The sequence below is a fragment of the Glandiceps talaboti genome, chromosome 12, assembly GCF_964340395.1.
Source record: "Glandiceps talaboti chromosome 12, keGlaTala1.1, whole genome shotgun sequence".
In the NCBI taxonomy this organism is placed as follows: domain Eukaryota; kingdom Metazoa; phylum Hemichordata; class Enteropneusta; family Spengelidae; genus Glandiceps; species Glandiceps talaboti.
The window spans coordinates 17,069,835-17,094,271 of record NC_135560.1 but is presented as its reverse complement, the minus strand read 5'-3'; the positions used below and the strand labels follow the sequence as shown (position 1 = coordinate 17,094,271).

At 35.3% G+C, this 24,437-nt stretch overlaps 3 protein-coding genes across 3 annotated transcripts; all 3 read left to right on the top strand.

The window, feature by feature from the left end:
- Positions 1–1,196: 1,196 nt before the first annotated feature.
- On the top strand, positions 1,197–7,349 carry LOC144443024 (protein dcd1A-like). The gene is made up of 14 exons (XM_078132397.1): positions 1,197–1,265; positions 1,848–1,980; positions 2,366–2,463; positions 2,859–2,929; positions 3,098–3,147; positions 3,545–3,603; positions 4,349–4,383; positions 4,673–4,767; positions 5,088–5,195; positions 5,389–5,483; positions 5,880–5,990; positions 6,350–6,464; positions 6,779–6,995; positions 7,292–7,349. Exons 1-14 carry the CDS (start codon positions 1,197–1,199, stop codon positions 7,347–7,349), a joined length of 1,314 nt encoding a protein of 437 aa, XP_077988523.1.
- Positions 7,350–8,890: 1,541 nt separating this feature from the next.
- On the top strand, positions 8,891–15,404 carry LOC144443706 (protein dcd1A-like). The gene is made up of 14 exons (XM_078133246.1): positions 8,891–9,199; positions 9,599–9,731; positions 10,266–10,363; positions 10,533–10,603; positions 10,940–10,989; positions 11,260–11,318; positions 11,651–11,685; positions 11,915–12,009; positions 12,289–12,402; positions 12,826–12,920; positions 13,273–13,383; positions 14,065–14,179; positions 14,553–14,769; positions 15,157–15,404. The coding sequence occupies exons 1-14, from the start codon at positions 9,137–9,139 to the stop codon at positions 15,212–15,214; spliced, it is 1,314 nt and encodes a 437-aa protein (XP_077989372.1). The 5' UTR covers positions 8,891–9,136; the 3' UTR covers positions 15,215–15,404.
- Positions 15,405–17,563: 2,159 nt separating this feature from the next.
- Positions 17,564–24,211, top strand: LOC144443023 (protein dcd1A-like). Its single transcript, XM_078132396.1, has 14 exons — positions 17,564–17,569; positions 18,123–18,255; positions 18,438–18,535; positions 18,873–18,943; positions 19,376–19,425; positions 19,604–19,662; positions 19,871–19,905; positions 20,150–20,241; positions 20,411–20,524; positions 21,222–21,316; positions 21,715–21,825; positions 22,384–22,498; positions 23,308–23,524; positions 24,154–24,211. Exons 1-14 carry the CDS (start codon positions 17,564–17,566, stop codon positions 24,209–24,211), a joined length of 1,254 nt encoding a protein of 417 aa, XP_077988522.1.
- Positions 24,212–24,437: the final 226 nt, after the last annotated feature.

Here is a 24,437-nt window from a genome sequence, read left to right as displayed (position 1 = left end):
CTATTCATTTCGATTTTTCAAAATATTGTTGCTGTCCGTATCAATGTCTAGCCAAGACCAACACACTCTTCAGAGATAAATGACTTTAAATTTAAGTTTACTTGTCCAGTTGGGGACAACCTCTCACTATTCCTGTACAGATTAACACTGATTACCTGTGTATATTAGACAAGCTCCTGGGAAATTTATTTTAACATTATTTTTCAAATAAAAGTCTATCATTGTGTATCAGTAATGCACTAATGCCTTGAGAAGATTGTAAATTGGCATAATCAAAACCTTGAAGAAAGGTACATTAAATATATCGGCATTATTTATTTATATGGCGACTCTATCTATGACACATAGCGACAGTATTGTCAGAATATGACGGAAATACCCATAAAGTAGGTCACGAGAACTTTATAAATTAGAAACAATGTCATATTTTCAAATCATGTTACATGTGTCACTGATAAGAATCGTAACAGGCTCTATATGTTAGTACGATAACCACAGGGTATCTGCCACAGGCACTTGAATCAATCTATATATAATAATATATATACATGTATATAATATATATATATATATATATATATATATATATATATATATATATATAAGAAGATGACCTGTCTAGTTGGCGAACAACCTTTAGTTCTTCCAATACAGATTTCCACTGATTACCTGTGTATCAGCCAAACTCTTGGGAAATCTATTTTGAAAATATCTTTCGAATAATAATCTATCATTGTGTATTTACTGTATTTACTGTTATTTATAAATGTGTGTTGGTAGCTTATAGAAGACAAAACAACATCTTTCATTGCTACACACATATAGACAACAGCTATAGAAGATAAGACACCATCACAGTACTGCTACACAATAGATAATTATCGGATTATCGTTTTATATTAAACTAAATGATCTATTACGTCCGCTTTTGTAACCACAGGCTTCAAACCTGTGGAGTTTGTAGCTACATAAGTGGAAACAACAACGGATCTTGCAGTCTTTGTGTTCAATTTGCTGATTAAATAAACAATTTTGAAAGCATTGTCCGATCGTCCTTTAATCAGGACAGCTAATCATATGACCGCTATCAGCTGACAAGATAGCGAGGACTTTGATAAGGTCATCGCACTCGATTGGTTTTATTTAGGTAGCAGTCATCAGTCTACTTGTATACAACGTATTGTCGAAGTTACGGTATGTCGGCTACAAGTATTCAAGTTGTACTCTTGGTAGCGCTAGTTTCCATACTAGGATGCTATGCAAAGGTAAATTACGTACAATTTTAGTACATTTAGATGTTTGTGTGTGTAAAGGGGGGGGGGGGGGTGCAGTGAAGCAGGGCGGGTTAATGGGCGTATGTTTACCAAGAGATGTCACCAGACATATCGGTCAGGACGCTGTTCTTTGACCGTGGACTGCTTCGATAACTTTATAGGGAACTTAGTACTTGAAATTATGCTATGCTCATATTTACTCATTTTGACATACATAAAACGTTCTAGTAAATTGTCTTAACAAACGATATCTTCTACTTATTCAATCTACACTGTCTTTATGTCCGTTATTTGATAATGTGAAGTTGAAAGTCTCATTATAGTTGGTGAACCTGACCTATACTGTTATCATCAGCTATCTATCTAAATCCAAGGGTACATTTAATTTAAACAAGTTTTCATCGTCGGTACAAATGCATGTACAATTATTTTGGATGCAGTGTTTAACTTATTATTAGAACAATGAGTAAAGTAACAATTTGGTATTAAAAAAATACCAACTGTAAGCGGTTTTGAAAAAAAGGTTGCTGTTTGATAAATAGATATTGATTCCTATGCTGTCTTTTACTACAGCCAGATCCCCATGCAAAACCAAACCTGAACCCTATCCAGACGGCCCCACCAGTGTTTGTCAAGGAAATCAAGAATGCCAAATTATATACTGTTGGTACAGAGGACGAATTGATCAAAGTTCTTCATCTCTGGGGTAAGATGGCGCTCTTTTCTTAACGAAGTCGTCATTCGTTACCATTCATGCACATAGAGTATTGCTATCTTTTCACATTCAAGATATATAAAAACGAGCTGAATATTTAGACCACAAAACATGTTCCCATTTTATGCCAAAAAAACGCTATATGTTGATGCATATATACATACCAAGTTACTTACCGAGGTAATCTGAGATCGATCAGCCACCATGGACATAATATTGTATATTCTGTGTCAACGCTAAGTAGTGCTGTTTTGTCTAATGCAAAGTAGCCCAACGTATATGTCATCACCCTTTAGGTTCATTTAAAATCTAAAGAATAAATAAATAAAAAGTATCACAATTACAACTAATATCTTTTTATCAATTTGTGATAAAGGTTCACCTTATGAGAGAGGTTATGCACATGGCGCTATTATGAAGGATGAGGCTTCAGCCATGATTGATGCAGCCTGGAAATATTTCGAATCTGAAATAGTGAGTACAACATTGTACAATCTAAAGCTTCCTTCAGTAGCGAGGAGTTGGTTCAGTCACTCGAATTTTACACATACCAGCTCTCTCTCTTTGCTTGACCAAAAATTGCAACATGCAGAGGTTTTCAAAACCACATTTATGTTTATACTGTAATGACAATCATTTTATGTATGTTTTGAACGAGCTAATACCCAGTTTAGCAGAAATGTAAGTATTCCTATCCATTATGCTTCATCAGCACCTTTAAAGTGTTTTGGCTGTATTCTAATTTTCACTGTGCTCGCTTTGATTTCAAACACTTGTATTCAGTTTGTAATTTGACAAATTATAAGTTATAGTATAAGAGATTATATCAGTGCACTGGAATGGTTGGTTTTGAATTTTTTTCTCTACAGATTGACGCAGTAAATAAGACAGTGCCTGGCTTCTTTCAGCCTTGGTTTCTAAAGGACGTTGCCAATTTTGGGTAAGTTTTATAACTCTCGAGCGTGCCTTCCTCTCTCTGTATACCATTGCGATATGAATGTAAAAAAAGCAGTTCCCTGTCGTTTGAATGTGCAATCTCCATGACAGAATTTCTCACACTGAATATTCGTTGTTTGAAATTGTATATTCTTTGGTTTTGTGTAAATAGATTGGAAGTGGCATTAGAATTGGAGATAGCTGCTACAAAACCATACACACGTGAGTTTGTTTTCCTGGACTATTTTTTGATTATTCTCTAAATCTTTACAGTTACCGTAGTCACAATATTGACGATCGTTTGTACACGATCTTCATAGAAACCTTCAAGGTCTACAACCTCTGAAGAATTTGGTCAAAGTTAGTCCAAAGTCCAATTCTGCTATAAATATACATCATATCAAAAATTTTATTTTGGAGGGACGAGATATGCTTACCATAAATAATGCCGCGTGTTGTATTATTTAGTTTCCGTAAAAAACTTTACAATGACAATTTTTTTAAGCAAGAAATTGCCTACAGACGATTTTCATTGCATTGAATATACGTTTATTTCATTCATGTGGCCAATATGATGTACTAAATCAAACCTTTCCCCTCCAATAATTTAATTTAACAGCTTCGTATTTCTATGATGAAATAAAGGGGTTGGCCGATGGTGCTAATGTTGACAGAAAGGTGAGTGTAAAGTTACGGTGTCAGTAGTGTTATTGATTGATTTCAATGCCACTTGTCACTATGACTGTAATATTACGCTGACACCCCCGCCCCCTCCCGCCAAATATTGTCTACCAGAAACCTCAGTGGACTAAATACTAAGAAGTGACCTGTGTAGTAAAGTATCAAGATAACTTAAGATAAAGTAAGAATTTGCAATGTCAAAATCCAGTTGAAAGTCAAATTTTTAAAACTATTTTTTAGACTGTCACACGGCTAAAAACTGAAAGAGGTGTACAGAGCAGGAGATAATTCGTTTTTCCCCGTTCACATATGTTAACTACTGGACTATTCCTTTTCATTCTATAACCTGAGGGTTCCAGATAGTAACTAATTATCAATAATTCTACAAGAATAAGTTATGTGTCGAAATAAGTATTCATGATCAACCTTTCGTTTTGCATTTTCTGAACTCACGTGACACTAACAGTAACTATATACGTTACCACGATGATAGTTTGGTTAGTCATTACTCAGCTACTCTTCTCACAGATTCAGTGACAAAAATTTGTAGGCAACTGTGTACTGTACAATTTTGTATCAGGATTTTGAGAAGATTAAGTGATAACATTCTTAAATCTGAAAATATCATGGCTATGTGGAGGATTTTTATGTTTTATCGGCGAATTATGTTGTCGACTAGGTTAATAACTGCCCAAATATTCTAAATAACAATAAATGATGGCTTTGTTTATCTACTTGACAGAAAATTGAAAGAATTCACATGTTTGGAGAACTGACGTAAGTGTTGTGTGTCTGCGGTTATGTTTCTGTGTGTGTGTGTGTGTGTGTGTGTGTGTGTGTGTGTGTGTGTGTGTGTGTGCGCGCGCGCGCCTGCCTATCTGTTTGCCTGTCTGTCTGTGTATGTGTGCTTGTTTGCATATGTAATTTAGCCCTTTCTATATCTTGTTGGTTCATTTGATATGAAAAGTATTTCTTTGTGTATTCTTCAATTTTTTTTCCGGACTTTTGTGTTTGAAACTATATCGGGATAAAAAAAATTCATTCAGTCTCCCGCTTACCCTTTTAGGAAAGGAAGTTGTTCGATGTATGGAGCATGGGGCAAAGCTTTGCCATTACCGGGATCAGTTATGCAGCTTCGAGCTCTAGATTGGGCTTCAGGTGGTAAGTTGTATATACATGTTTTGGTGATTCACATAAATTTGACATCACAGTCATACAACAGTCTGAGATCAGTAAGTGGTAAGTTGTATATACATGTTTTGGTGATTCACATAAATTTGACATCACAGTCATACAACAGTCTGAGATCAAATTTTGCCGAATGGGTTCGATTCAGTACACCCCATATAAGTGACATTTGGTGGTCTATAAGAATATCGAGACAACAAAGTTAACAGAAGGATTTGTAACTAATCCAAAGAATCATTGGTTAAACGACTCGTTCAAAAAAACCAATCTTGTTTATTTATGCCACACTTTAGGTCCTTTACAGAACTTTCCTCAGATAACGGTATATCATCCAGAGAACACCACTGATGGCAATACGTATGCAAACGTTGGATGGACTGGATGGGTCGGGTCAATCACCGGTAGGTATTGTGTTTGTCATAACACTTTACCATCAACCTTTACACCAACACTCGTATATACCAATACAAAGTTCTGAAGTTTACATTGGTAGTAAACATATCACTTTCAACATTATGGTTTTTCCTATATTAAAACTTATATGCTAGATTCGTCAAATGATGAGTTAATTCTAAAAGAAACGTCTCCTTTCAGGAATGTCATCACCTCAGATGGCCATCAGTGAGATTGGAGTGTATTTCTCTGACGATACGTTTGGTAAAGAATCAAGATTTGGCATTCCATTCACGGTACGTATGTTTCGACAAAAATATTGTGGGCTGAGAATTTGGACGTCTCACGTACGCTTAGAGTCGAAAGGAAAGACTTTTAAACAGTGTATGTATCTTGAAAAATATGTCAGAACCAGCTCGAGTTTGGATAGTCGGGTTGTCGTCATATTTATTAATCCCCAACTTGCTCAGACATTTACATTTTACAAAATATATTTCAGGAAAGGTCGTGGCCGTTTCAGGCTCTAAAATGTCGTAATTTACCATTTACATTCAAAGTATGTGCACGTTATTTCACGTGCTAAATACATGTAAAAATAATGGCGAACCTTTAAATAACTGGCACTGTTATTTATTGATTTATCTTATGGTAAGAAACCTTCAATAATGTCTCTCTATTTTTACCACTTGCAGTACCTTTTGAGGGACATATTGCAGTTTGACAAGACTTTGGATGATGCCGTTAACCGTATTGCTAATGCTCATAGGACATGTGACTTGATTCTTGGTGTCGGCGATGCTAAGGTATTCAAAATCGGCATTCTATTTTAAGAATGGACAGCAATCTACTAAGTCTATAATTTGCCAAACAGTATTTTTGAAAGTTCCTTGCATAAACATTCCTAAAATCATTCTGCATCTCGGTGAACGAAATTCGAAACCTCCACGGACTTACCCATTTGCATATCTGAATTTGAATATAGATGATAATAGAGGTTGAAAAGAACGTCTGATGTTTCTACTATACCTATGGACACATCAATCTTTTAATGACAGAATGCATAGTTAACCTGATAATTTACATTTCTAAATATTGAGTCAAGTTTCGTATAAATATGCATAAGCATCAGAATTTTAGTTACACATTTTTTCTTTCTCCAAAGCTTGAAACATTTCGTGGCATTGAGTACTCAGGTGAAGTTTCAGATTTCTTCGACGACATCAACATGAGACCAGAAGCTGACTGGCATCCCAAAATTGAAAATGTTGTATACTGGGGTAAGAAAATGCTGTGTTCTGTGCTAAAACATTTCCTGGAATATAGTGACAGCTATCTATCTGCAAACCTGACACATTCAAGTATAAAGCTAACAGAAGCTTTGAATCGACAGATAATTTTTATTAGGTCTTAGCAGTTTCGCAAAAAGTAACACAAATGTCAAATGAAAATTGCCGACATTTTACAGTTCATATGATGAAGGAAATGATTTTGAGGTCTCTATATAGTTTGTTACATTATCTTTACAAGCTGTATTTTCTGATGGCATTTGAACTTTGAACTCACGACGACACTTCTGTCATTTATCTCAAAGGAATGGACTGGATTGACCCTGACTACAGTTCTGTCCTTGGCAGACAAATACAAAAATACCATGGTAACATAACGGCAGAAAATACAATTCGTGACATCGTATCTATCGTCCAGACTGGTGATTTGCATATTGCTGTTTATGATCTTACGAATAGCGTCATGTATGTGGCGAATGCAAAGAAGGACACTGCCTCCGGACCAGTCTGGGCATATGACAGGTATGTAATTATTATAACTGTAAGATTTACACTAAGATATTTTTGGCATATCGTCGCCTGATAGTATAGTGGTCACATGTTCTATCATCAGTGAAAGTCATTAAACTTTCAACGAGTTTTGCTGAATACTAATAGCATGTTATTTTATGACAAGTATTGTCCTCCTAATTGAGAAATCACAAACATCATTTAATAATCAATAGTGTTGCCATTCCTCTGTTATGTGAAATATTAGTGAAAATACTCACATTTATTGCAGATAATTTTCACACTTCATCATTTTCATATCTTCACAGACCTTTCATCCGTCTAGACATGGCGAAGCTATTCAACGAACAGAAATCGGATTTGTAATCTGGGAACTCTCTCACTGAAAATAGAACCATGACAACAATAAATTAGCGTTGAATTTCCATTCTCGCAAACCAGAGCTGTTATTTCTTCCGCTACACTTCGAAATAACGTTTCGACGGTGCCGTAAAAGAGGCCGTGGTTTGCGACGATGTGAAGTTCTAACAATTCAATAATTCTTAAAAAGCTGTATGGTACGACAAAGATTAGGCACCTCTTACAGAAATCGAATTACTACCTTGTCGAAATATGAAAACAATTTTTTGAATGTCTGTATGTAAGGAATTTACGATTCGCTGTTACGCAATCCTCACAGTTCGAAAGTATTCCTAGCGTATTTATTCCGATTGAAGTGTAACAACTCTATGAGTGAACAGATGGCATAACACATTGTACAGCTGCGAAGGGGGGGGGGGGAGGGGATTCAATGAATTGTCACGAGTTTGTCTCGGTCTTTTCAAATGGAACCGTGATGTCAAAACAACGCCCTCAACTTTGACGCAGTACAGTGACAGTAAAGATGAGTTTACATTTAGAAGAGAAGGCTATAATCTCAGTACCGATTGTCACATCCGCTACAGTCTAGGTTTCATTGTTAATTGAATTATGGTACATACACTGACTCTAAACAAATCAAAGACGTGTTATAAGTATATCTTGTGAAGGGATTTTTGTTGTTAGTAAGTAAGGACGCCTTACTTAGTAAGGTTTTTTGATATTGGTTATAAACCCCAACTCTAAAGTCTATTATTCGAATATATTATATTTTACGTCGCTGAAAAATAATAAAACCGCAAACGATAATAGTTTGAATGGTTGTTGTCTCTTTTCATTTCAATGTTACACTACTTTTATTTTCGGATTTGTGATTGAAAAACTTTATTGATAACTCCATACATGTACAATGTGATAACGCCAATGTGTTGATGTCACAGCAATATATGCTGTAATGTAATGTAATGCAATGTAATGTAATGTAATGCAATGTAATGTAATGCAATGTAATGTAATGCAATGTAACATGATATGATTTGATATAATGTAATGTGATGTGTAATGTAATCTAATCTAATGTAATGCAAGGTAATGTAACATGATGTGATTTGATATAATGTAATGTGATGTGATGTAATGTGATGTCATATGATGTAATGTAATGTAACATGACGAAATGTAACGCAACATAAAGTAATGTAATGTACTGTAATGGTATGTAATGTCATGTCATGCGATGTAAGTGATGCAATATAATGTAATAAAGTGATATATATAAGTGATGTCATGCAATGTGATGTTATGTAATGTAATGCAATGTACTGTACTGTACTGTACTGTCATATAATGTGACGTAAGGGATGCAATATAATGTAATATGATGGGATGTAATGTAGTATGTTGTCATGTCATGTCATGTCATGTCATGTCATGTCATGTCATACTCTTGATGCAATACAATAAATAGCGTGTATCGCACAATTAATTGTGAGTAACTGGTTTGACTAATCATTTGCATATGACCTTTGAACTCAAAAAAGATAACTACAACACGCTCAGGTAGGTAGGCTACCTTGTCTTTCGATTCATATCAGTCTTTAGTGTTACAACCAAGGTAAACATATTTAGATCAACCGAGTGCATCTTTTTATCTGGTGTTTTGTCACGTGACAACTATCAGCTGATGCGTGAAATAGGACTTTGATTTTTGCCATCGCACTGTGTCAGTGCGTAAGTGCGTTCACATTTTATTTTATACAGTAACACACTAGTCAGAGTTTAGTGGGCGGTGAATCATGGCCGGTATTCAACTCATCTCAATACTACTTGTGTCAGCTTTACTGGGTACCAATGCAGGGGTAAGTACTTGTGATTAGTTTCATTATTCATGTAAAAGAATCATATATTAAAGAAAGTGTGTGTTATATTGTGACGAGTATTATTACTAATCTTATTGACAGTTTTACACATAGAATTGCGTCATGGCCATACAAGGAAACGGTATACGTATCGCTCCATTGATTTGACCTGTTTGTTAATAACAATACTGGTGACGCTATTGAGTGGGCTTGGTAGCATTTCTTAACATCTGCAAGACGGAGAGACCGAATGTATCCATCTATTGCTGGTTTATTTTGTTTACTAATATTTTGAATCTGTCAGTACGGTCTCACAAGTCTATGCATAAACAAGACGAGAAATTCACAGTTTTAAAAACATGCCTTGTGTTAATGTATTTTTTCAAAACAATTTGACAGCCCGATCCTCATGCCAAGCCCAACCTAAATCCTATTCAAACTGGTGCACCTGTACTCGTCAAACAAACCAAGAATGCCAAGTTATACACCGTGGGTAAAGGAGATGACGTGATGAAAGTACTTCATTTATGGGGTAAGATGATGTAACGGGTGTGTATGTGATGTAGACATATTGTTGAATGTTGTTTTCCCTCTGTGATCGTACGGGTGAGAGTCAATCTGATTAAAATCCGATGTGGTGAAAGCGGCTAGATGTCCTTATTTACCTCTATTCATCGTGTTGTGACGTTTGTTTTGTTCGGAGTGATCGCCGCCTTCCCACCAAAGAAAGAAAGGCATTCGCCCGGGGAAAAAAACTCACGTAAAAGACGCAATAACGATGGAATAAAGGTAAATACAGGAAAACCAGTCTATCTAACATCAGATTTTAATCAGATTGGGGTGAGAGTAAAATTATCCTTATCATCATTCAGATCGACTTGGAATTCTATAAAGTCACGTCACATGCACTTTATTACACCACACCACACCCATGATATTCAATTGTGTTACATCAAATCAAATCACTCAATCAAATCAAATCAAATCAAGTAGGTCAGGTCAGGTCAGGCCAGGTCAATCAAATCAAATCAAATCAAATCAGTGTAACCGTCATATTTACTCCCAGGTACACCATATGAGATGGGTTATGCCCATGGTGACATTTTGAAGGATGAAGCAACTGAAATGATGGATTCTGTATGGGATTACTTTGAGAAGGAAATCGTAAGTTACTATCATCTTCTTTTCGGATACTGATAAAAATGATAAATTTTACGTTTTTTAATGAATCATCTCAGAAATAACCCAATTTTAGAACTTTTTAAATGAAGCTTTGATAAAAAAACCACTTTCACTGATATGTTATACTTTTCATTCGTACACACACAATCAGATTGACGCAGTAAACAGTACTTTGCCAGGTTTCTTTCAACCATGGTTTCTGAAGGACGTGGCAGATTTTGGGTAAATATATTTAATCAGTTACTTCGTATCTGTTAAAATTGTCTTCTGGTTACAACACCGTACACAGTGAAACGGGTCTATGGTGAGTCGAATTCCAATGGTAAGGCTAGGGTGTCATAGTTTAAGTTTACCAAGGCCTATAAATAAAACATAAATCGACAAACCATTGAACTATCGAACGGATAACAATGTTATATTGCAAGACATCAACTACGTTTACTGTTAAAGTGCAAATCACAACACATTTACCACATAAATGACAAAAATATGAATGAACAATTTATACAAATTATGGTTGTGCACTTTGAAATTAATGATTAAAATGCTATTCTTTAGATTGGACATTGCGTTGGATTTAGAGAAAGCTGCTACCAAGCCCTTCACTCGTAAGTATAGTACATGCGTCGTATAAATCTCTACTTCAACCATAATATGTGTGTGCAATTTCAATCTATAAACCCGTGTACCTTGGGACTTTTTCTATTGATTTTCCATTCCTCACATCAGTGTATTTGATTACTTTCCTGGTCACAACTTCCCCTTTTTTTCCAAACTAAGTCGGTCGGGGTCACTGGTTGTGTCTTTCGTGGCCTAAAAGCTGAAAACAGTGTTCCGAGCTTCCCTATTCACTGACGTGTCATTTTCTATTTTTACAGCCAAATATTTCAATGAGGAAATACAAGGAATGGCCGATGCTGCTGGAGTAGACGTCAAGGTAAGCACGTGACTGACACGTGATTATATCCAACTACTTATACACCGTTCATTAAAATCAATATATAGTGATGTCGACAACACTGCTATGCTGTTTATGCTCTGAAGCCGCAAACTCAAAAATTTGTGTCATATTTAAAGCTTTATATTACTAGTTTCATTTTAAGTTCTTTGTACTGAACATAACAAAAGTACTTCAACATTGTCCGGAAACAACATTTCTTGATGTTAATACTATAATGTCTCCAAATATCACATAATTGATGGTAGCATGCTAATGTTAACTCGCGGAAATAACTTAGTTTGACACAGGGTCTTTTCTCTTGTGTTCAGAAAATCGAAAGAATTCATATGATCGGAGAATTGACGTGAGTATCTCATTTGTGTCTTCTTCAATAGTTATATTTTGGATACGATGTTGATTTGTTCAAAATGTGTGAGCGCTGAGTTTGAAAAACAAATTGTTGCCTTATTTAGAAGCGCTTCACATGGGGGGGGGGGGTTAAAATAGGAATAAACAACTCTAACGAAGATTTTCTCTCAAAACAAGCGATGTTATTTGACATTCTCAACTTTCCAATACTCTTCGTACGATAGGAAAGGAAGTTGTTCGATGTATGGAGCTTGGGGCAAGGCAGTGCCAATACCCGGATCTGTGATGCAGTTACGTGCTCTTGACTGGGCTTCAGACGGTAAGGTGTTACTGCTTTATTTAATTTTAATTCTGATCTTCTTGTCATTGATGGTAGGTTTCCTGTATTAATAATGACAACCTAAAACGTTTGTGGTGAAAAGTTGGGAGATGACCTTTCTTAAACAGTTTCTTCGTGTACTAAATCTAATATCGTCAATTGTTGTCTAATATAATAATTTCTATCACCAAACGTAACTTGGATTATTTTTGGAAAAGAAGCAAGACTTACTATCTTATTAAACTGTATAAAACTAGCCGTTGTCGTTATCTTTATCAGGACCTTTCCAGAATTTCCCGCAAATTACGGTATACCACATTGATCCAACTAACGCCACCAACGGTCACACATTTGCGAATGTTGGATGGACTGGTTGGCTCGGATCAATCACGGGTAAGTATATGTATGTGTGTGTGTGTGTGTGTGTGTGTGTGTGTGTGTGTGTGTGTGTGTGTATGTATGAATATATGTATGTATGTATGTATGTATGTGTGTGTGTGTGTTTGTATGTATGTATGTATGTATGTATGTATGTATGTATGTATGTATGTATATATGTGTGTGTGTGTGTGTGCGCGCGCGCGCGCGCGCGCGCGCGTGTGTGTGTGTGTGTGTGTGTGTGTGTGTGAATGATAATTTACAATCAAACAACACTTTACTAAGGATCATAATGATATCATCCAGTAATTATAACTCTAAGATTATGAACTTCAATCTCGATTACTTTTTATTGTCTCGTTTTATCTGATCGAAATCAACGAAATTCGTTAAATGTTCTTTTCTTTTTCTTCTTTTCAAATATTCTCTACACTAAAGGCATGTCGTCAACTCAAATGGCCATCAGTGAAATCGGAGTAGCCGACCCAGATGATACTTTCGGCAAGGAGTCCAGATTTGGTTACCCCTTTACTGTAAGTAACATGTTTCATCGTAGCCGCAAAACATCACCATCGATGCTTTAGAAACATCGTCGCAAACTACAGCCTCTTTTACGGCACCGTCCAAAACGCGCCGTCAATAGGTCGTTATTTCGCAGTGTCGCGGAAGAAATAACAGCTCTGGTGTGCGAGAATGTTCAGAAAACGTTCAGTTTTGTCTAAAAACAAATATGATTTTAATTGACAGAAGTTGAGGTGGGAGATTTAACGATGACAAGAAGTTCGGAAGCAATTACAGTAATTACAATGACAGTTGCAGATAATGTTACATGTATGATAGGCCTACATTGTATGGTGTTATATGATAAGACTTGTTAAATTTCAGTATCTTCTTAGAGATATTCTACAGTTTGATAATACAGTAGACGATGCTGTCAATCGAATTGCCAACGCCCACAGGACATGTGATCTCATTCTTGGTGTTGGCGATGCCAAGGTAGGTATATTTTAGGAGAATACATACTTTAGGAGATACATACATACATACATACATACATACATACATACATACATACATACATACATACATACATACATACATACATACATACATACATACATACATACATACATACATACATACATACATACATACATACATACATACATACATACATACATACATACATACATACATACATACATACATACATACATACATACATACATACATACATACATACATACATACATACATACATACATACATACATACATACATACATACATACATACATACATACATACATACATACATACATACATACATACATACATACATACATACATACATACATACATACATACATACATACATACATACATACATACATACATACATACATACATACATTCTGATTTTAAGACCTTTCTTCGCGTATTTTACCGTTTATTGTAACTTGCGGTGTTTCGTTTTATGTCTGATAACACATATATATAATGCCAGGGGGTAACCTACTTATATCTTGCCTTCGTATCCTTTGTTAAAGAATGTTTATTCAAAACGTCAGGATTGAATTTATTCATCAACTGCAGGATTGTTCTACTCATTGCTTTTGCACTTCATACATACATATATACATATTACATACATGTACTGTTATACACTGTATTTCAGCTTAATACATTCCGTGGTATCCAGTACTCTGCTGAAGTATCTAACTTCTTTGATGACCTCAACATGAGACCAGACGCTGATTGGCATCCTAAAATCGAAAATGTAGTATACTGGGGTAGGTATGATTTACTCGTTAAAATCTAAAGGTGTTAGCAAATAGAAAATTGAAATGATACATTTTGATTTCTTCCGTTCAGCTTTAGGTCCCTATTTGCTTTTTAAATAAAAATGTACCCAATTTACAGAGAATTTAACTATAACTATATTATGTAGTATAATTATTTCGTTTTCCATGTCGTGATATATGATGGATTGAGGAACCAATGTTTTTAGTTCGTCATTTTGCTCAAAATGTTTGTTTGCGATTTGAAGCCATTGCATAGTACGATGGTGAATGAAACCATTATGTCACTGTTTAATAACTATCCACAGCTGTTTATGATACCGTATGTGTGTATTAAATATAATCTTAAATGCCTCCAACACAGGAATGGACTGGATTCATCCCGACTACAGTTCCGTCTTAGGCCGACAACTACAAAAATACCATGGTAACATAACGGCAGAAAATACAATTCGTGACATCGTATCTATCGTCCAGACTGGTGATTTGCATATTGCTGTTTATGATCTTACGAGTAACGTCATGTATGTGGCGAATGCAAAGAAAGATCACGCAGCCGGGCCAAAGAATGCTTATGACAGGTATGTATTTGATGACATCTATCTATCTATCTATCTATCTATCTATCTATCTATCTATCTATCTATCTATCTATCTATCTATCTATCTATCTATCTATCTATCTATCTATCTATCTATCTATCTATCTATCTATCTATCTATCTATCTATCTATCTATCCGTCTGTCTGTCTGTCTGTGTGTGTGTGTGTGTGTCTGTCTGTGTGTGTGTGTGTGTCTGTCTGTCTGTCTGTCTGTCTGTCTGCCTTTTACAAACGATTAGAAGTCACTGTGGTAGTCTACTGACAATAACTTCGTTAATATCCTCTCTAAATGTATATACCATTTTGTGCTGATGTTAAGAAGTGAGAGTTAATCAAACTTAAAATTCCATTTCTATTTTTTTCAGACCTTTCATTCGTCTGGACATGAAAAAGCTTTTCGACGAAGAAAAACCAAATTTGTAATTGCAGCTGACAACATTATACGTAATACAGGAACAAGAAGTAAATCCAAATACTTAACGATTTGAAAAATGTTGACGTTTTGAAGAAAAAGGGATTCAGTTCCAGTCTGAAGACACCCACAATGTATTATATTTGTTGACGTTCGTTTTTCTTTATTGAAGTGAACTGATAACAATTAAGACACCTTGAGAATGGAAGTCTTAGAGTGTAAAACGATTGGCTCTTATATATGGTGATCTACAATTAACAGTTTAATGCACTTGTCTTTTTTGAATGAGGTGGATTAACTCGGGGGAAATTTGACCACATGTCGACATTTTATAAATTTAAGCAGCGTATACAGTAAACTACCAAGCTTCAGAGAGAAGTCATCAGTTTTGTATTCGGAATTCAATATATTTTATTCTTTGCATTTTATTTCTCACACCGATGCCCACCATCGTCCGTACTGCTTAGACTGTCTATGTTGTCGGCTAAAATTGACTCATCTTTTCACGTGTTCTGTTTTAGAGTAAGCTGTTGGAAACAATTCTCAAATGCTAAGCATTTATGACAAGGACTCCGTGACTGTGTGTAACTGTCCAGTAATATGTTCTGTACAATACTGTGTTAGATCTGAGACCACTTGTAGTTTGAGTTTAGATGAAAGACAATCTCAATACACAATGTGAAACAATAAACACAAAATCGATGATATTCTGATTTGTACATTCCGTAAAGGAGGATTGTAATGCTTTTGTATGTATGTATGTATGTATGTATGTATGTATGTATGTATGTATGTATGTATGTATGTATGTATGTATGTATGTATGTATGTGTGTGTGTGTGTATGCATGCATGCAAGCATGTATGTATGTATGTATGTATGTATGTATGTATGTATGTATGTATGTATGTATGTATGTATGTATGTATGTATGTATGTATGTATGTATGTATGTATGTATGTATGTCTTGATGTCTGTCTGACTATCGGTTTGTCTGTCTGTCTGTCTGTCTGTCTGTCTGTCTGTCTGTCTGTATGTCTGTCTGTTTGTCTCTATGGACACGATATTTCAGAAGCTATTATATCAATTCAAATGAAAATTGCCTGACATCTTCCTTGTGGTAATTGAAAGAACTGATCAGGTTTTGATAAAATCTTACCAATATTAATGAGTCATTTGCGTAATTAACGATTTATATAAAATAGTGTTTAGGTTACCAATGTCCTACATTCATTATTTTTTAATCATGGCCATTGGATTATATCCAGTATAGCAAAACTACTTAAAATATCCAATACCTTATATCAAAAAATTGTAATCAAATGCAGAAATCCATTTAACAAAAGCTGTATGTGCCTTTTTCTGAAAAAAAAATCATCAAAACCTACCTAGGGGGTCACGAAACATAGAATTCCGTTACTTTTGATGTTTGATACTTGGACATGTCAAAGTAAATTCACTGATTTTCGAAGTTTATTCAATCTTCTCGGTAGTTTTACCTCCAAAATTCTACAGGCACTTCTCATAAAAAAATATAAAATTTTTGGTAGGGATTTAGCTGATTTCAGCATCTATGAAGAGAGGAAATACAACTGCCGACATCACCGTGGACGAACCTGTTACAAACAAGGAAAGTAAACAACTGAATTGGATTAAATTAATACTTGGCACATCATGTTGGAAGTACAGAGACTTATATTGCATTCCATCATTTGATAAGAACAGCTGTATGCCATACATAATAATAGTTCACGTTCAGAAACAATTAGAAGTTCCCCTGGAATATGCACACATAAAGAGGCCATAAAACTATTCTTATCAAGCCTTGAAATATAATACAAGCCTCTGCTTTTCAAACATACTGTGCCACGTATTATTATTCCAATTCAGTTGTTTACTTTTCCCGTTTGTAACAGGTTCTGTTCGTCCACGGTCTGATGTCGGCAGTTGTACATTGCCTTTAACCATCTCTAAAGCGGGTCTGTCATCAACTTCAATTCAGTGTAGAACGTTGACAATATGGTGATCATGTGAATGTTCAACTATGCAGTGGACGATCTAAAGTTAATCACACTACAAAACAAAATGTAGGACTTTGATACGGAATTTAACCTCTGTACATGCTCGCAAATAAATTAACATGTAGTTTTATCTGTCTACTAAACTCGGTATAGTATAGTTGTCTTTTTGTATTGCGTGTAAAATGCGTGTCACCTTTTTTCTAGTCGTTTTGGCTTTCGCATTGGCCTGTCATGCAAAGGTTAGTGAATTATCAGTCATTCACTGTATTCATTTGTACTATATTTTTATTCAAACATGATAGTATTTAGAATTGCTATTTTGTGTCCAATCTATTTGCATGAGGGTAAGGATGACGAATTGAATTGTTATTGTAATTATTGTCTCGTGACGAGACATACAAGCCAAATGACATTATTCACGCCCTGTAACTCACAGAAATGCATTTTTGAAATCACATGTTGTTCTTTTCGTTAAATTGCATAGTTGGCGTTTGTTTATATGCAATCCTGAAACCGAACAGGTTTGTAAATACAAAACAACCAACGGTAGAAGCTATAGGCAGCAAATAGACAAGTATGTGACTAATGTCGTGTACGACTCCATGCAAGTCGAGCGCTTGAACGTAGGTGGCGCTTGTCAACTAGATAACACAAATGTGTTTTTTTTAAAAAGCTTATACAGTGAACTTTTTTCGTTAAATCGTCAAAGCAAAACACGACACTCTATTCATGCGTGGTCTATACATGTGATACATGCCAGTTGTTTTGTTAAGCAAAGATATTCCAACTTTTGTACTGAGCGATAAAATGTTATGATCAGAGTCCACCCCATAGTGATATTGGCACTTGGATTTGTATAGGGCTCAAATACACACACTGTATGTATTTTACTTACAGCCCGACCCTCATGCCAAACCCAACCTAAATCCTATCCAAACTGATCAGCCAGTGTTTGTCAAACAAACCAAAAACGCCAAGTTATTCACCGTGGGTAAAGGGGACGATATGATGAAGGTGCTTCATCTCTGGGGTAAGACAATATTTTGGATAATGTGTAAGCCTTTTGCATGTAGTATTTTTAGGAGGTCCACACGGGCAGGTTCTAATTTATTTTAATGGAAGTCAACAACTTCCTTTCATGAATTCATAGTAAGTCTCACATCAAAGTGCGTATGTTATAAAACATATTCTCTAACCGTTATCTATCGAAAGGTACACCGTACGAAAAAGGATATGCACACGGTGAGATACTGAAAGATGACGTAAACACCATGGTGAATGCCGTCTGGGATTATTTTGAGCAGCAAGTTGTAAGTTTCATGAGTATCCTTGTAGGTATTAAGTAGGAAATATATGCACCGAAGGCAGAGGGTCGTGTTTTGTACCCAGAAACTCAGTAGCAGACCCTGACAAAAATATAACAAACTTCCACAAGATCTTAGAAGTGTTTTCGTTGTTCTATACTTACTAAGATGATGCGAAACTCTTATCAACTAGTTTGAGGCTGTCTTTCGTGATTTGTACGCATCGTTCTGGAACGGTGCTTGAGCTGTCTGCTGATTTAAATAGTTATGGTACAGTCTGCTCATAATTCCCTATTGTATGGTTGTGTTCAATAATTGAGATTGTATGTACATATAATCATAGATTGAAGAATTGAATGGGACTCTGCCAGGCTTCGTCAGACCTTGGTTTCTGAAAGATGTAGCTAACATTGGGTAAGTCAATGTAACCTAACAAATTTATGAAATCGTCTTGATTTTATCACACACATGCTTATTATGTTCAAACACACAGAGAGACAGAGAGACAGAGAGACAGACATATGGACCCAAATACACACAGAGAGACATGCATGCATGGATGTACATGAACAAATAACCGCCAGTGGTTGGATATTTGTTTACAAAATAAAAGAATTCTTATGTTATCATATCCAATGAGATCTTGACATTTAAAAATCAAAACACCGAGTCTATTTAAAATTTCGTGTTTCGATGATAATTGTAACTAACTTTTTTGCAATTGTGTTTGTGGTAACGACGACAATTACTGTGGCAATGGCATCAATTATACCAGAAGTGAAAAAAATGCAATGGAAAATAAATTGATTGATGCATATTTTGTTCGGTCATATCTTTATTTTACAGATTGGAAGTTGCGTTAGATTTGGAAGCAGCAGCGACCAAGCCATATACACGTAAGTCAACACTGATGTAATATTTACTAGTGTACACACGAAGTCGAGGGTATTCAGACAGAATCGTGAGTAATAAATTGTGACAGTCGTTGACTGTTACAGCGTTTTCTCCAATGTTGTGTTTTCTTTTACACTAAATGTTCTCGTTTCAATAAATACAATTCCTTTCTCCATTCAGCAAACCATTTCTTCGAAGAAATGCAAGGAATGGCTGATGCATCTGGTGTAAATATCAAGGTATGGAAATAGATTATAAACCACTACTGTGTATTAATACGGAAAACATTGACTGAAATTGTGACTTTAGATATTTTAATCACAGTTTTTGCAATTAGAAAGAGAATGAATGAATGAATGAATTCACCAGATAACAAGAAGTTATATTTCGAAAAACATACATATAAAGAAATACACAAATAAATAAAGTGTTGAACTTTTCTTACAGAAAATACAAAGGATTCACATGATCGGGGAACTGACGTAAGTAATGGGTCTAGTATATCTACGCCTTATACCACGATGAAAACAAATACCCTATTTGGTTGCTAATTGTCAGATGAAAACGAGATTTGTGTTACAAAAACGAATTTCTCATATAAAGTAGAGATGAAATAAAGCGATAAGTTAGTATACCTACACTGAAGAACAACTGTTACAATATTTATTATTTGCCATTAATTTCAAGTGACGAAAATGACCATTTTTGATAATTTTTGTTCTTCAGAAGGGAAAGCTGTTCACTGTATGGAGCTTGGGGTAAAGCTGTACCAAAACCAAACTCTGTCATGCAGCTACGCGCCTTGGATTGGTTTTTAGGTAAGGCAAATATAATATTGACACTGTCTTTGCAATCACGAGTTGTGATATGTGTGTTACGTAAGACAGTATTGGATGGGAAAGCATCTTATCTTGTCAAATATATTGTTTGTTGTTCTCCTCCGAGGCCTTGTTTCACTTTTATACCCGATTTATTCTCCTCTTTAAGGGGGTTTCCTGAATCAGCCACAGGTAACCGTGTATCACAACGATGAAACAAACGCCACCAACGGTCATAGCTATGCTAATGTAGGTTGGACTGGTTGGATCGGTTTGATCACAGGTGAGTATATTGCATGCATGGATAACAAATATGAAATATACAGCTAGAAATCCGCATGCAGATTACAGGACATGCCTGTAACAGGCCGTGTACAGATCCAGTAACAGGTGTGTCTAAAACGTTGTTACAGGGCCAGGACTGTATACACATATTATACCTGTAACAGGTATGTTGGTACAGGTATGTTATACGGGTGTATAATTTCCGATAGTCTCTCACAAAAATATTATAGTAATGATTTTAAGTGTAGGTGCATGTGCATACACGACATTATTTAAAATCAGACCTGTAACACACCAACACGGGTCTGTTACACACCTGTGATTTTGATAGTAAATTCAAATGAATGAGGCTGATGAATATGTTCAAAGCAATACCACGATAACACGTCTTTCGTGATGTAAACATCACTTTTGCCCCACTCGCCCGATGCCCCCTGGTCATTTTGCCCCCGACCTTTTGCCCCCAATAATATATCAACATATTCCACATCTTAAAGTTGGATTGATCATGAATGTACATAACAGTAACTTATAGTCCATGGATTGATCTCGCATGCATGGGGATAGTGTTCTAGCGACACTTACGTTTGATTCTATTGAATTTACGTGCTTCTAGAACAGTTACTTAAGATTAAATATCGACGTTTTCAAATCGGAGAGTTAACCATGGCTAATATATATTTTAATTCATTCAGGAATGTCTTCAAATCAAATGGCAATCAGTCAGGTGGATGTCGGATACCCAGATGAAACATTCGGCAAAGAATCGAGATTCGGATACCCTTTTGTGGTAATGTTATACCCTTTTGTGGTAACGTAGATTATTATGTGGAAAAAATAGTAAACTGATCATATTCACGATATTATAGTTGCCGGGCAACGGTGCTGTTCCAACAAGTAAATGGAAAACCAAAACTGTTATTGTACCATCTTAAATCTTATACATGTTATAACAGTTGCACATGTGACTATAAACGCATGACACTATACCTATAAGTGTCTAAGATTTTGATTTTATCCAGAAAGAGTAAATTTAATATGACAGCATATCGTGATTTGTACTGTACATTTTACAAATGTTTTGATGATAAATAAAAACGTACAGGTTGTAATATAATTAGGTATATATTCACATAGACACTTTTTAAAAGCTAATATTCATTTTATGATATCTGAAATCTCATCTAGTGTCTTCTACGTGATATCATGCAATTCGACAACACACTGGATGACGCTGTCAATCGTATTGCTAATGCCCATAGAACGTGTAACCAGATATTTGGTATAGGCGATTTGAAGGTACGAATTATGTATGGCATCGATACATGATATGCACTGTAGTTATGGAAATGTATTTATGCATGTATGTATGTATGTATGTATGTATGTATGTATGTATGTATGTATGTATGTATGTATGTATGTATGTATGTATGTATGTATGTATGTATGTATGTATGTATGTATGTATGTATGTATGTATACATGTATGTATGCATGTATGCATGTATGCATGTATGTATGTATGTATGTATGTATGTATGTATGTGTGTATGTGTGTATGTATGTATGTATGTATGTATGTGTGTGTGTGTATGTATGTATGTATGTATGTATGTATGTATGTATGTATGTATGTATGTATGTATGTATGTATGTATGTATGTATGTATGTATGTATGTATGTATGTATGTATGTGTGTATGTGTGTAATATCCATGTATATATTACTTTAATATGTTCGTCAATGATGTCATGTGATTATGTACAGGATAGATTGTAAATAATTATTGTACATTATCATCAATGTAAACTGTAAGTAAAATTAAAAAGATATTGTCCTGTGTTTATTGACAGTTAAATGCTTTTCGTGGTGTGGAGTATTCTGCCTCAGTTGCGTACTTCTTTGATGACCTCAACATGAGACCAGACGCTGATTGGCATCCTAAAATCGAAAATGTAGTATACTGGGGTAGGCATGATATATTGCTCAGAATAGATAAGCATTTTTAAACACACTACCTTGCAATTGATATCAACTAAACTACTGATACTAATGCTAACAGACACAATGTTGTCATGGATTTGCTGGTGGACATAAGTGACATGTAGAACATTAGCAATCAATCGTCTACTAATGCCCTTGAAGTGTATGTTAACATAGCATCACGTTATACATTGGTACACTGTGACAAGGAAATATATTGGCCAAGGTTTCCCACCATATCCTTATGTAGGCACACAACAATATATAACGTTCTAATCAATGTGTAAACTAATGTCTTTTCATATTCGGCGTTTGAGTTTCAAATAACATTTACAGTGGGTCATTTGATTAAAATGTGATGCTTGAATTGTCCTCCATATTATGTGTTTACGTTTTTGTCTTGTTTGGGCTGCATTCAAAACAAAAACGTAAATATTAGGACAATCCCGGCTGATACAAAGGTGAGAACAGATTACATCAAATGACTAGCCGACCGAATTTGAATCAGATTGAACTTCCCAATGTACGCCTTCACTTTAGAAGATCTCAGAAAGGCCTTTTCGGATAAGGATTAACATTAATGTTTGAAAGACAGTTGTTTATGTCTGGCAGAGCTATCGAAAACGTTGGTCCAAAAAAAATCCTATGTCATCCTTATGGCTCTACTGATAAAATACCAATAATAATGCGAGAACCTGGCATTGAATCCCTGCCCTTTAACATAGCGACACAAGTAAGTCAATAATATATTATTGTTTATATGGTGATACTAATATTTCGTTGTTCAAATCTAGGAATGGACTGGCTCGATCCCGACTACAGCTCTGTCTTAGCACGCCAAATACAAAAATACCATGGCAATATAACAGCAGAAAATACAATTCGTGATATGGTTTCAATCGCTCAGACTGGTAATCTACACATTGCTGTTTACGATCTCCTGGAAAATCTCATGTATGTGGCAAATGCTCGTAAAGATGGTGCCTCCGGACCCGAGAATGCATATGACAGGTAAATTATTATATATAAGAGCAAATAGGAGCTCGTCAAGTTGAAGCACTTCAACCAAATATTCGGATCGTGTTACAGGATTAGAATATATAATATGTTGTGTGATACATAAAGAGTTACTATGTGTAAATTAAAAGCTTGCTGTTATCTTTAAATAGGCCACTTTACATTGTTTCAAATAATAGCAAAAAGAACAAAAAATATAGTGTGCACCATGAATGCTTCAATTTTAAAGGATGAGGGACAACTCTTTTGTTTCTCGAATTCTACATAGAATCTCAGACCACTATAGTGGTAGTGGTCTGAGATAGAATCCAAACACTGAGTTTTCCTTGTTATCTGTAAGGTACGCCGTGACTGGGCGCCCTCATACATCTGCCAACCCATAGCAGGAAATTGAGGGCGAGAGACACGACGTATCGTAGAGTCCATTTCCTTGCAAAGAGATTTTCATCGACGTGTAATAGGTAAACTATAAACACAATACTACAAGACAACGATATTCGAATAAGTTTAACACAAACTAGAGGTTCACACACGGATAATTACACGGATTAAAAGAAAAGTAATTGTTCTGATTCCTTGACTACCAGTTTTATTTCATCTGTACAATTCTTTTCAAATTTTAGACCATTTATTCGATTGGAGATGAAGAAGTTGTTCGGAGAACAGAAGCCAATTCTTTGATTCAGCAATAATAACTAACGCTTGAAACAACCTTCTCCATGCTGACGGTTAATTAAGGAACACAAACGAGAAGAATACCATTTATTCAATGCTTAGTTTTAACGCTTCTGTAGGTGTTTTCTAAACACGGGTAATCAATTTCGTCACAATGCTTACAGCATTATTGTTAATTATTCATATTGGATAATCATAGTCATACAAATTATTTATCGATATATCCCCAACA